Source organism: Polyodon spathula, chromosome 7, assembly GCF_017654505.1.
Source record: "Polyodon spathula isolate WHYD16114869_AA chromosome 7, ASM1765450v1, whole genome shotgun sequence".
NCBI lineage: Eukaryota > Metazoa > Chordata > Actinopteri > Acipenseriformes > Polyodontidae > Polyodon > Polyodon spathula.
Window position 1 is genome coordinate 12,689,125 of NC_054540.1, and position 13,387 is coordinate 12,702,511.

Sequence of the window (13,387 nt, forward strand, 5' to 3'; positions counted from 1 at the left end):
CTTATTTGATACATGAAGTTTTTTTTTATAATTCACACAATGATTTGCAATTTTAAAATGGAGCCTTACTAATACGGCACTTTATTATGAATTAATTGTTAATTGGTGAGTCATATCTATCGATCGATCTATCCATCCTTACTGTCTGTATAAAATGAGGTTTTACATCAGATACCCCTCATACATAGTACACATCAAATTATGGAAGGTTTGCATTCTTTATCAGCATTGTCTTAGCACTAAACCCAGTAGATCCAATGTTATTGTGCACATTATTTGCTTGCATATGAAGTTGCTGCAGGAGCAAATTAAGACCTTAGTGATATTTAAATCCATTTTTAAAGGTTTGAGTTTCCTTAACCCCTTTACAGCTTTCACTGTCTTCATGAACCTATACTGACCAGCCAAAGGTTTTGCACCAGGGTACAATTTGTTAAAGATGTTGTGGCATATTAACACCTCCTCCCCCTATGATTACCTGGATACAGGCACATTGGTCACCAGATATGGATTAACACATTTAGGATTTTAAAGTTGGTGGTTGCTCAGTAGTTTGTGCTGTTATGACATTTCAGATATTTTTTAAGATTATTTCTTGGGTATTTTTGAGACTTCAGGTCTCGGGGTTGTGCAAGTGCTGGCTAGGTTTCAAGTCCCTTTGAATAAAAACAGCTACGTATTCTCTCTACAACATTGTTCAAAGGGATAAGTACTGTTTTACTTTATTGTAATAGCTAATACTCACACTTCAAAGGTTTCAACATTTGGATGTCGTCTGAGTCATTAAAAATGTTACATAAATGGGATTTTTCATGCATCCTGTAATAAAATGTAGCTGCCAGTATTGAAAGCTTGATGGACATCACTAAGTATGTTTGGTGCACTGTTACAAAAATTACAGCCCTTATTGGACTCATAAATGTTTCTGTTAAAAAGCCTGGAAAATGCTAGCTCGATGCTACTTTTTTGGCTTAGCGTTTTTTTTTCCTCTCTCTCTCTCTCTCTCTCTCTCTCTCTCTCTCTCTCTCTCTCTCCTCTCTCTGCGTCTTACTCAGCAACCCAGGGAGCCAGTGGTATTTGTCTTTGTCATTTAAATGGCTTTGTACTGCTAACAGCGCCCATCTTCTCATCAGTGGGGTATATAAACCTAGCTACTCCTTATTAAAAAAAAAAAAAAAAAAAAAAAAGTGCCATGCAGGGGTTTAGGGTGAGTTTAATAAAGCAGTTATTGCCAAAAAAAAAAAAAAAAAAAAAGGCAAATGCACATTTTGATCTTTTTTTTTTTTTTTGTGTAATTGCTGTTCTGGTGTTGTGGTGATAACACATTCAGATAAACAAGCTACAGATAATAGAGATGGATAGATGCCTAACAGTGGGTAGTAAACACAAAAACACACAATCATGTTCTCCAGAATTTACACAATGGAATCCAGAAATGTTTTGTAATGCTTCCACAAACAAATGCAATTGCAAAACACCATCCTTTTGTTTATTTAAGCTTGTGTTAGCCATTACGTTGTTAATGGCAAGGGGAGAGTGTTGCATAAATGCTTATCAATTTCAAGGTAAAGTGACACAGGCTCTTGACTCTGCGTGTCACCTCCAGAAGCCCGGATCGGTTTTACTTGGGTAAGAAATTTAATTAGTTAAGTAGTCTAATCCTCACAGTTCCTGGTAAACTGTTCTGGCGTCTTTGCACATACTACCACGTAGTGGCAGTCTTTGCTCAAAATTAGGGCTTTGGATTGAATACACAGGGCACTTAACCCACTTGCCCCTGTGCTTCATACAGCTATGCTTCAGGCCATTTTGTGGACAGCATTTTTTATGCTTTTTTATTGGAATTCCCTTGGGCCCCTGTGCATATAGAATCTTTAGGAGCGGGGGGGGCAGTATATTGCATCTAAGCTCTGTTAATGGTTTTATGAATGCATTTTGTTATATTGTTGAAATGTGTGTTTTATATCTGTGTGTTCACCACTGATGGTTAATCAGATGCTTGTTTTCCAGATGGCTGGATGCATCCTGAAATTGGTACTGACAGTTTATTTGACCTGTTGCCTCAGTGCTGCTTTGCGGTGAGACATTGCTTAAGGGAATGACATCAACAACAATTTTCAACCACCTCACATGCAACTTCTACAATTATGAAGAAAGAGTGTGTTTTATTTTTGCTTTGATTATTTGTTTTAGATATGTTAGTTTTTGTATTCAGTTTTTTTTCCCCCTTTGCCTGTGAGACGTAGGGGTAACCGTGCTGCTTCAGCTTCTGGTGATGTTATCAGGGATGGCCATGCTGTAATATTTGTTAATACCAACGCTTCTTTACTAGTCTTGTGTTTAGTCAAAACCTTTTATTGCTACTTCATGGTGTCCCTCTATAACCCTTAAACACACAGTAATGCTGTTTAAGAATTATTTCTGTATGGTTCAATATAGCTGTGCGTTGCAAAAACAAAACAAAAACAAAACAAAAAACCAGTAGATTTTCGAGTAATTATTGATTTGAAGGTCATTATTGCCTTATTACAAAACCCAATAAATGCAGTTTGCAATATAAAAAAACAGTTTGGAGAAATAAGTACCAAGAGCAACAACTTGGCAGCTGAGGTGTATTGGCTAGAGTATACAGTAGGTGAAAACGACATTTTTAAAATCATAAACGGCCAGCTGTTTTACCTCAGACAACCTCTGATTATTTCCCTGAAGCAACATTTTTTAAAATTCTTTAAAAAGAGGTTGGTTTTCTTTTTTTTTTCTCTCGCATCAGCACAATTTTAAATCAAATTTGAAAATGTTGGCAGAAAGATAAATCTATGTCCAATCCTTGTCCTAATGCCAGGAGAAAAGATGAAACCACTTGGGTATTTACAATTTCCAGACACGTTACCAGATGTATTTTCTTTATAGGAAATATATGCAGACCACATTAGAGTAGTTTAGAGAAACGCTGCATGCATCTAATTTACGTTAGTCCTGTTGCATATTATATACATAAAACAGTAGCTTCAGGCAAGTAGCTGAAAACATGTCGACCAAAAAAAATAAAATAAAAAAGCATTTGAAAAGTCTGAGAGTTGAACAAACAAGGCACACAATGAAAAGGTAACAAATAATGTACAGTAGAGATGGATATGTAGAGAGCTGCAAACCCTTTACAGATTTTAAATACTATTTGATACACAGTGGAAGTTGTGCTGAAGACAAGTATAATTAGTGCATCTTTTTTAAAATTTGTTTTTTGGTGGGGGGCGGGTCAAAGACTGTTTAGATAAATACAAGTTTCTGTGTGCCAAGAATATGACAATCAAATATCTCTTTGTGTATTTCTAGGAAAATGGCTAAAATGCTTGTATGACTCCTATATCCAACACTTTAGTTCAACAAACATTTAAAATGAACTTCTGTGTCATTTTGTGAATCTGTATATTTTATTAAAGTTGTGGTCCATTCCAAAATTGGTAAATGTGTTTGAATTTTAAGGTTCCCCTGGAATATTTAGCCAAGCTGATTTCAGTATGTCATCTTGTGTTTCCTTTAGGCACTAAGGTTATCTTTCTTACAGCTGTTCATAGAAGCATGTGTCTTTGAGTAGCATTAGCAGGGAGGATCAGTGCAGCATTTCCTCCAAAGCAAAGGATGGAGTGGGCTGGGTGGGAGTTGGGGAGTTAGAAAAAAAAATCTGGGATTTTTATTTGTGTGACTCTGCACTTTTATTTGCTCCTATCTGGGTGCCTGCCAGGGCAATGTTTAAGGTGTGTTTTCAACAAATGGTTCAAGATGTTACACTTTGGCATGCAGCAAAATAGACAATACACACTATGTTGTTCATGCACTGCATTTTGTGTCACTAATTTAAGGGTGTGCCGTTCATTTTATGCTCAATTTGCAATATGCAATGAGGCCTGTTCACCAGAATGAACCATGACGCACCGGTTTTAATAATTGTCCCTTAGAAAATATCAATGTGGAGACCTGAATTTCAGAAGCACATTCCAGCTTGTCAGATATCAGTTCTGTTACAGTTTGTCAAATAGTCTGTTAAACTTGCAACAGTGATGGAGTTAGAACATTTAGGTAAGGGCCCATTTACTAAAAAATAAATACATGTGTGAGTATATATTACAGGCAGTCCAGTGCTTGTTCAGTGACATTTGGCAGCTTGTGGGCTTTTTATCAAAAGACATTTCACATATTTTGGAAATCAGAAAGTTGGTTTCTTAGTTAGATACAATAGTTTCTATATTATGTATTTATTTATTTATTTGGCAAATATACTAAACACTAATGTTTAAGGAGAAAACAATCCATGAAATAGATCTATAAATTAAAAAAAAAAAAAAAAAAAAAAAAAGTTTGTGAGACTATTTAAATAGAGATAGACATTAAAACACAGGATTACAATGTTTATTGGCCCTTTTTCCTGAAGCTTGGAGATGTTTTGGTGATGGGATTTGATAAGCATTAATCTCTTAGAAAATGATGCCAGAAAAGAGAAAAATCAACTCAATTTGCATCACTGACTTCATTACATAAGAAATGAGCATTATCTGCATTACGATAAACATCACAATCAGTTTTCAGCTAAGGTTGTCTGGAAATGTAAAAAAAATAAAATAAAATTACGCTAAGAGTGGATTTGCAACTGATCATAAAACTGTGCTTTGATGTCAACAGATTTGTTTTTCACTTGCCAAGAATTACTACTTCAACTGTTTGGAATTGAAATAAATAAACAAAAAAATGCTGGTGTATGGTTTTATACACAATGTTTCCAGCAAAAACCTAATTATTTATTAAACTGTAATTGCAAATGTAGTTGTACAATTGTCTGAAATATTAGTCAACCAAATTATCAAACTGTTGTCAAACTGGCTATCTTGTGAAACATGTTACTAGAGAACTAATTTACTAGTGAACTCATAATAGTCCTCACTGATTTTGGTAGAAAAATGTTTTTTGATGCCAGTGAGTGGCTGGATGGTTAAATAATAAAGCTGAAAAATTAAGACTTTAGTTGCTGATATCAAAAGTGGCAGTAATCCATATGAACTCATGCATTCCAGGACATGCATACTGTAGCACAGGGGTACTCGGCCAAAGGTCCTTGGCCCCCTGGGGGGCCTGGAGGTCTCGTGGGGTTCTCCAAAAAAAAAAAAAAAAACAGAGAATGTGTTATTTTCCCAGCATGCTTATGACACACTAAAACCTATTAGCTTCAACATGTCATAAGCATGTGCAGAAATGAACGCTTTCTCAGGTTACATATGGTGTAATAGAGTTATTTCAGCAGGAGCACGACAGATTACAAAGCAGAGGAAAAAATTGTTGGAAACACACACAATAAATACCAGATACAGATACATTTTTATTCCGACCATAAGCATCAAAACAACAAAACCCACACAATGAAGATACAGAACTTCCTTCAACAAGTTCAATTGTAAGGGCTGAAGAACAGCGAGGATTTGGTGTTGTGAGTAAAAAACATAAAGCCGTTATTAACTCTGCAAAATTAAGGAAATATAAAAACAGCTAGTTGAATTCTGGTTTTATATGTACTGGAAGTGGAGCTATACGTCAAACACAGTGTGTAATGTGTGCACAAGTAATGTCCAATGAATGTTTGAAACCCTCTAAATTACAAAGACTTTTAATTACCAAGTATACAATATATAAAAAGAAGCGAAAGGCTAAGGTACTGCTTGGTACTAAAGCCGCAATGAAATCCACAACTACCGTGGATAAAAATTGTAGTGTCATCGTACATAGTGGCACAGAAAATTGCTGAAGCAAAAAAATCTCATGCGATTGCTGAGGAGTTGATAATACTGTGTGCCACTGAAATTGTAAAGGACCTTTTTGGAGAGCAGAAGACCAAGGAACTGACAAAAATACCAACGTTAAATGACACTGTCAAATGACATAGTTTCAAAGTGCATTGATCGGCTACGTGACAATGATTTTGCTTTACAACTTAATGAATCCACAGACATTCAAAAAATGTCCAGTTTACTTGCCTATGTTTGGTATGTGTGGAACAAGGGAATAAAGGAAGACTTAAATGCATGAAATTCTGAGGCACTGACACAACAGAATGTGAAAAAAAGTTCAAGGGGGTGTAGACTTTCTATAAGTATCTTCATCCATTTTATTGATTACAATAAAGTGGTCCAAATGATTTTTTTAAAAAGTACATGACAACATTTTAGTGTCCTATTTCAATGTCCTGCTTAATCAGTCAAAATTTGGGTACGCATTGGAAATCTCCTTAAGCAATACTAAAAGAAACAAAGCTTAGGTCAATAAATATTTTGACAAAACTGTAAACTTCAAGGAGTGTATTTTGTATGCATTAGTGACAGCAGGTGTTAGCCCCTTCCCCTAGTGATGTGAATGGGGCCTTTGTGTCCAAAAATGTATATGTGACTGAAGGAGAGTACATGAAAATGGGCTTGCTATTATTTTAGTCACAGTGATTGATACAGTGCAAACCATAAACATTTTCAACACTTTATGTAACAGGAAGGCAAAGAGCTTTCTTCATAACATTTGCAGTTTTTTAATCTTCAAAAAAAGTATTCTTTCATATTATCGTGTGTATCAAAAGACATACCTCATTATTTCAACCATACAGTACAACATTCGATGCGAGACAATATAAATAAATATAAAGTATAAATAGTCATAGCATTAAAACCATTAAGAACATCCATCGATTTTCAGAAAAACAACTGTATAAAAGTCAAGGAAAAAAAGAAAAACTTTCATTCTTTTCCATTATTCTCACCCTTATAAAATATCCATTCATATGTAGAAAAAAACAATGTTGTACTCAGACACACAGTGCAAAATGCAATACACAAACATATAAATAAAAAGTCATGAAATACGTTATAAAAATTTAAATAAAGGTCTTAAGCATCGTATGGGTTGCTCAGCATTTCTTTAGTTGATCCAAGTTTCTTATCAATTTGAGCAGATATTTCTGAAGCCTGTCCAAGGCTACATTTCCTATTGTGAACCGGAAGGTTGAATTATTTTTTAGGAAATTCTCCAGATGGTCAGTGTTCCTTGATTTGAGTGGTGCACAGCTGATTGATGCTGCCAGCGACCGAATGATTGTCTGAAGATTGACGATGTCTGCTAGGATTTGGTCCACATTATCTACTGGTAGGCTGGACAGAATTTTGTGAAATATTCCCAAATTTTCTTCCACGGGTCCTAAACTGTCCAGGGCTTTATCTCTGGAGGAATCTGGGATTAGTTCTAGTCCACTGAAAACCACATTTGGCGATACTTTAAACTGTTTAAAATAATAATAATTAAAAAGATAAAATCATTGTTATAATTATTTGCATTTTCAGTTAAATATAAACAGGGTCTCTATAGAATGGGTTAATATAATAAACAGGAAATAAAGAACTACAGAACTAGAAATGGGAGTTATTGTGAACAAAAGCATCCCTGGTAACATAATCTAAGGGGTATCATTAATATATCCATAGGTTAAAAGCAGTGAACAGGTTTACTTCTACTGGACACCTCTTATAATGGAACTTTATGGTGAGAATTATAGAATACAGCTGTGTTACATCTATAAAGCTCCTATGTACAACTGTGTGGCTTGTATCATCAATATGGCCAGAGATTAAAGCAGGGTACATTTTTACAGACAATCCTGGAAACATTAGGACAATAGCTCAAATTGTACTGTCGCTATGCAGCTGTAAGTTCAAATGTCATGTGACCTCAATATGGCAGCCATATTTTGTCATGGTCAGAAACATTAAACATGCAGGTTTTATGTAATGCATACCTGATTAGTATGTTTCTCAATTCTTATGATTGTTGTTTGTGCCAATAATTTGGCTTCATTCTTGACTTTATCAACTGGAAGAGGCCAACTGCAGCACAGCTGTAGTATAATGCAAAGGGGTACAATTGGATACTTCATTATTTAAATCTTCAAAAACCTAAAAAGAAAATATATGTTTAGATTAATTTCTGCCCAATTAAAAAAAAAACACTTGCAAGCAAACCATGCATTTTGGTTGTTAGGAAATGTGTGCTAAAGTATAAACTACTGCCTGATAAAATGTCTCTGTGGAATAGAATTTGGTACAGCATATGAGCTTTTCATTCTTAAAACAAGACTTCAGAACTCAAGAAATGCACTATTAGGTCATACAGTCACAAAACAGCAAGCTGCTGAAGAACATGCTATTTGCTGTGTTCTTCTAGCAAAAACACATTTGAACAGCATAAAAAGTATACTGTAACAAGACTTTTTAATTCAGACATTATATTGTTTTTAAAAAGGAAAATTGCTGTGTACTAAAAGGTGCAACATCAAAAAGAAAAAGGTAATGTAGATACACAAAAATAATTGTAAAAACCAAAACAAAAAAAAACTCTTATATCAGGAAGTCCTTCTTCTGCTGGATGGAAAACGCATCTGCTTTTTAAGGTGAGGCAAACATTTATTTGATATGCTCTGAGCAAGACAGAATTGTCAAAATGCTTAAGCTCTGATGTAAAAGTATGTGTGTGTGTGTATATATATATATATATATATATATTACAGGATCAGTACAAATACAATTTATAAGATACAATATTTTTTAAACTATGATTGTGCTTTTATTTGACTGTATCTAAATTCCAAGTACTACCTTTCCGTGAAATGATATTTGATTTATAATGTTTACATGTGCTTTTACTTTGCTTTACTACACCTCTTTTCCCTTTCATTATGGTAAACTGCATTAAACGATAAAAAAGTCAATATACAGTGGAAACAAATATTAGAGTTTTGAAGGATACAGAATATAACTGCTAATTCTACAGTTACAGGTACATTTAAAAAATGCCTAAAAGATTTGCTCATTAATTGAACCAACCGTACATTGTAATCAAAAATTGCATTCTTATTGCGATTCACTAGATAAATAATCGCTTTTTTTGTAGCAAGATAAAGAAATAAAAAATACACAACAATTACCATTGACCATTACATTAAATATACTGAGTCTAGAGAACAGGTAGTAAAATACAATTCCATCATTGAAATGAATGCTTTCCACCTGGGCAAAGGAAGTATGTAATCAATAATGAATTATCAACATATTACATTTATGTGATTTTTATATACATGTACTGTCTGAAACATGAAGTATAAATCAATTGTAATGAAATTGTAACAGTATGACCTAGTGCATTATAATATTAGCATGATTCCTGCAAAGGTTAATTACATAAAATACAACTAAAGATGCAATGGTATTGTAAGTTGGTTGATTGTCTGCTTTTCTCTTGATTGAGCAACTCATCTCATAAATGATTAACTGGAAGCATCACTAAGCATTTCAGAATGAAAAAACCCTATTAAATCAATTGCCAGTTCAATGAATCATAAGTGCTTTGCCGGAAGATAACTAAAAGTAGAGATTATCTATATTAAACTTCCACAAAAAAGTAAACTAAGCCAGTTAAGTTAAAGTTAAAATAAAATCTCAGTTCAAACAAGTTCTAAGGCCTTACCACATTTATTGTAGTAAATGGATCTAAGAATTTTAGGCTCAATTTAAGAGAAGTAAAAAGTTGAGGATGATCTTACCACTTCATGCTCAAGGTCTGTTCTGTGTGCCATGCCCCCAAAACATCAGCATTCCTCTTATAGCAGTGAGCAAGTGATTCATGCATGAATCATCGGGTATTGCACCCAAAAATCCAATTCCAGCCCATGTTTTTGTTGCATTTATTCTCTAAATTGAAGTTTACATTACACAGTTTAGCATGTATTTAAAGAAAAACAAGCTTTAATACAGTGCAGTTTTTTAGTTTTTGTTTCGGTTTCCTATATTGGGAAAGTAATCTTTTAAGAAAGGGTGTAACAGCCCTGCTTTTAATTAAGGGATGTGTTCCATTAAAATAAGTTCAACAAGTTGTTCAGGTACATCAAGGGAGGTGGGCTTGGAGTGTGGCTGTGAGCACCATGGTAACCCTTTTTCTTGGCTGGCTTGTGTTTGTTTCTATGAAATGTGTTTTTTTTTTGTTTTTTTTAATAAGGTTGTTGTGGTTTAAATAATTTAAGCGCCTGTGAGAACTTATAGACAAAAGGTAACTTCTGATTTTTGAGGGAAGCCATTAAGATAAGCCATATGGCATTTTGTTGCCTAACCATCTCAGATTTTGCTAGAACAATTCGCCAGGGGGTGGTTTGGGCCCACTGAGTTCAGAAATGCATTTTTTATTTTATTTTTTTTGGTTTAATATACCCTTTGAGCTGTGACCTGGCAAAAGTTATCCTAAAGTAAAAAGTGACCCTGACCAGAAAAATCACCCGGGCTCAACTTAAACCCTACAATCATGTGTAGCACCTTGTTCGACTCACTAATGAATAAGGGTTTCTAGAAAAAATACCAGGCGCACCTAACTCACTTTTGGCAAGTTCCCAGATGAGGGGGTAGTGATTAATTTTATTTGAACCATCCAGTCCAGGGCAAACTGTTCCTGTTATGTACAGTGCCCTCACAGGTCGGGGGGTGATTGTTGACTAGGATTCATTCGATCTCTGTCACAAGTTCCTAAAATGTTATTATTGCTGTAAGAACATTAGGGACCACTCTTCCAAATTTTGTGAAACATTTTTGTTTTCAAGCCTCCCCCCCTCCCCCAGAGGTCATTAACCCCCTCCTGAAATTAGAATTTTTGTTCTACCAAGTTTAGGCAAAAATAACTCAAAAAATCATCCAAAGATATTTTTGGATAGATGTTAATGAGATCTACAAGAATCAAGCAAAACATTTTCGTATCCGTTGAACTTGGATTTTCGGCAGATGCTTGAAGTTGCATTTTCATTGCGTCATTCTTCAATATTGCATTGTCTGGGGTTAGATCTAGAGTAAAAAAAAATGACAGTGTCTGCTTCCAGTGGCACTAATTTGGAGCTGAGGGATTATGAACGTGCATGTGGAATTTAGATTTTGTTGTTACAGTGACAAATCTGAAACACCTGAAAGCTCACTTAGTTGTCTTTTCAAAAGTACAAAATGATAGAAAACACAAAAAATAGATAATCTTGTCAAACGTTAGATGGTTGAGGGGTTAACTATTTCAAACTATTTATAATATGCTTACTGTACCATATGCGGTTTTCCAATCTCAAAATTTCCTTTGGCTGTGAGGTCTGGTGTTGAAAAAATTATGGAAAATGCACTGTTTAAAAAAAAAAAAAAAAGAAAAGAAAAAAATCAGTTTTTACCCTACCTTTTGCATACGCATGCCTTCTGCTTGATAATGCAGTGTGGTTGCCATGTAGTTTTGAACACTGTTCCCTGGAGCACCAGTGTTCTGGCGCCATACATACAGGAAACTGGTACATCCTGAAGAAATAGGACTTGGTCTATTTTGGCAAGGTAGAGGTTCCCTGCCACGGAAGACTTAAACTCTAAAGACTTTCAGGAGTGCCTGATTATTTAATCAACTGATTGGCCAGCATGAGAATGCAGCAAATGGCTTTCTCATGAATAGTTGGCCAATTAGTCAATTATCCCCCTAGGTAGGCACCACACCCTATAAAAAGAGTTTTCTTTTGTTGGAGAGAAGAGATTGTGAACGCTGCCAAGTTGCTGCTAGTTTTGAGTTGGCCCTTGAGCCATTGTTTATTTTGTGTTTTGCTGAAATAAAACATTTAACTGTGTTTGATAATTTTGTTTTTTAATCTTTCAGAATATTAATAGGAATTCTAAAGTAGATCTGTCACAGTGAGGGCTGTAGTCGTGATGTCAGACCAGGAAATGAAAACCAAACAAAATGTACTAGGCTAAACTGAGGCACTATGGAGCTCAGCTTTTTATTAATCAAACAAACAAACTATTTAAACGAAACACAATACTGACACCAAATCAAAAGGGATCATTGGCCAAAAAAATAAAATAAACACTAACAAATTAAATCTTTACAAGGCAAGTACCTTTGTCCTCTTATGGGTAGCATTCACTCTTGGTTCGCTCTTTCTCGTCTAAACTCTTTCTAACTCTGAGCCTGGAGCCTTAATTACCCATTAAACAACTACATTATTATGGTTCTAGCCAAATTCCCACAAGCTTTATTAGGATGGGGATTTTAACCCCATCCACGGCGACTACACATTTTATGAGACCGGCTTTTTGCCAGACTCAAATAATAAATAATAGCTGATGGTTCCCGTCTACACACACACACACACAATAATAATAATAATAATAATAATAATAATAATAATAATAATAATAATAATAATAATAATAATAATAATAGAGGTCTACATGTAATTCCAAGGAGAATCATTGGGGTATCAAAAACCAAGTTTGGTCCAGGACTAAATAAATTAGACTCAGGAAGTTGTGGTTTAATTTTCCTTCTCAGTCAATGCTTTTCTGTGGCATTTCAAGGGAAATGACATCACTGTATGGCTGTGTCCCACCCAGCTTGGGGATATTGACACATCTTAGTCGACATACATGCCCATTATTCTTTTAAACAAACAAAATTACTACTTACTGCCTCTGAAAACACAAGGGACAAAATACAGAAATCACACTAAAGGATTCTAGTCCTGTCTTTAAGCCATTTGTCTGTCAACATGACGCTGGAATGATGTAAGAGTTTTAGTTTGTGTCATGCAATGTAACAACAATTTTGAAGTAAAGTGAAATCTTTAGTCAAGGGACCGGGGAGGGGTGTGTGTGTGTGTGTGTGTGTGTGTGTGTGGCGGTTTGGCTGTTTCTACTGAAGGTACATTTATTAATGAATAAAGAATTTTACCAAGATCTTAGTTTTGTTTCTAACATTATTATTATTATTATTATTATTATTATTATTATTATTATTATTATTATTATTATTATTATTATTATTATTATTTATAATTAGTTAATTAATAAAATGTTGTCAAATGGGCAAATTAGTTATATCATGTTGCATCCAACTCTGGAAAGGGTTTTGTAGTTATTAGTTTACAACATGTTGTTCTATTTAGAGATAATTTGATGGCTGAGGATGGCCTTAATATCGAAGGTGGCTTGATATTGCTGTGAATGAAAAACTGGCCTTAATTATGAGGTGGTCCTTTTACTGAGGTGGCTTGATATTGCTGTGAATAAGAGTGAATCAAAAACTGGCCTTAATTATGAGGTGGTCCTTTTACTGAGGTGGCTTGATATTGCTGTGAATAAGAGTGAATCAAAAACTGGCCTTAATTATGAGGTGGTCCTTTTACTGAGATGGCCTTAAATCAAGGTTTTACTGTGTATAGTTACACTATGTAGTACAGTAGTGTATATTATTGATTGTTTTACAGTGTCATTTATTGGCTGATTATATTAAAAGGTAATATTAGTAG

General features: G+C 34.6%; 1 protein-coding gene across 1 annotated transcript; it reads right to left on the minus strand.

Moving 5' to 3' along the window:
- Nucleotides 1-6,855: 6,855 nt before the first annotated feature.
- LOC121319009 (leptin-like) lies at nucleotides 6,856-9,652 on the minus strand. Its single transcript, XM_041256242.1, has 3 exons — nucleotides 9,620-9,652; nucleotides 7,820-7,918; nucleotides 6,856-7,306 (listed from the first exon to the last, which is right to left on the minus strand). Exons 1-3 carry the CDS (start codon nucleotides 9,650-9,652, stop codon nucleotides 6,938-6,940), a joined length of 501 nt encoding a protein of 166 aa, XP_041112176.1. The 3' UTR covers nucleotides 6,856-6,937.
- Between the last annotated feature and the right edge of the window lie 3,735 nt (nucleotides 9,653-13,387).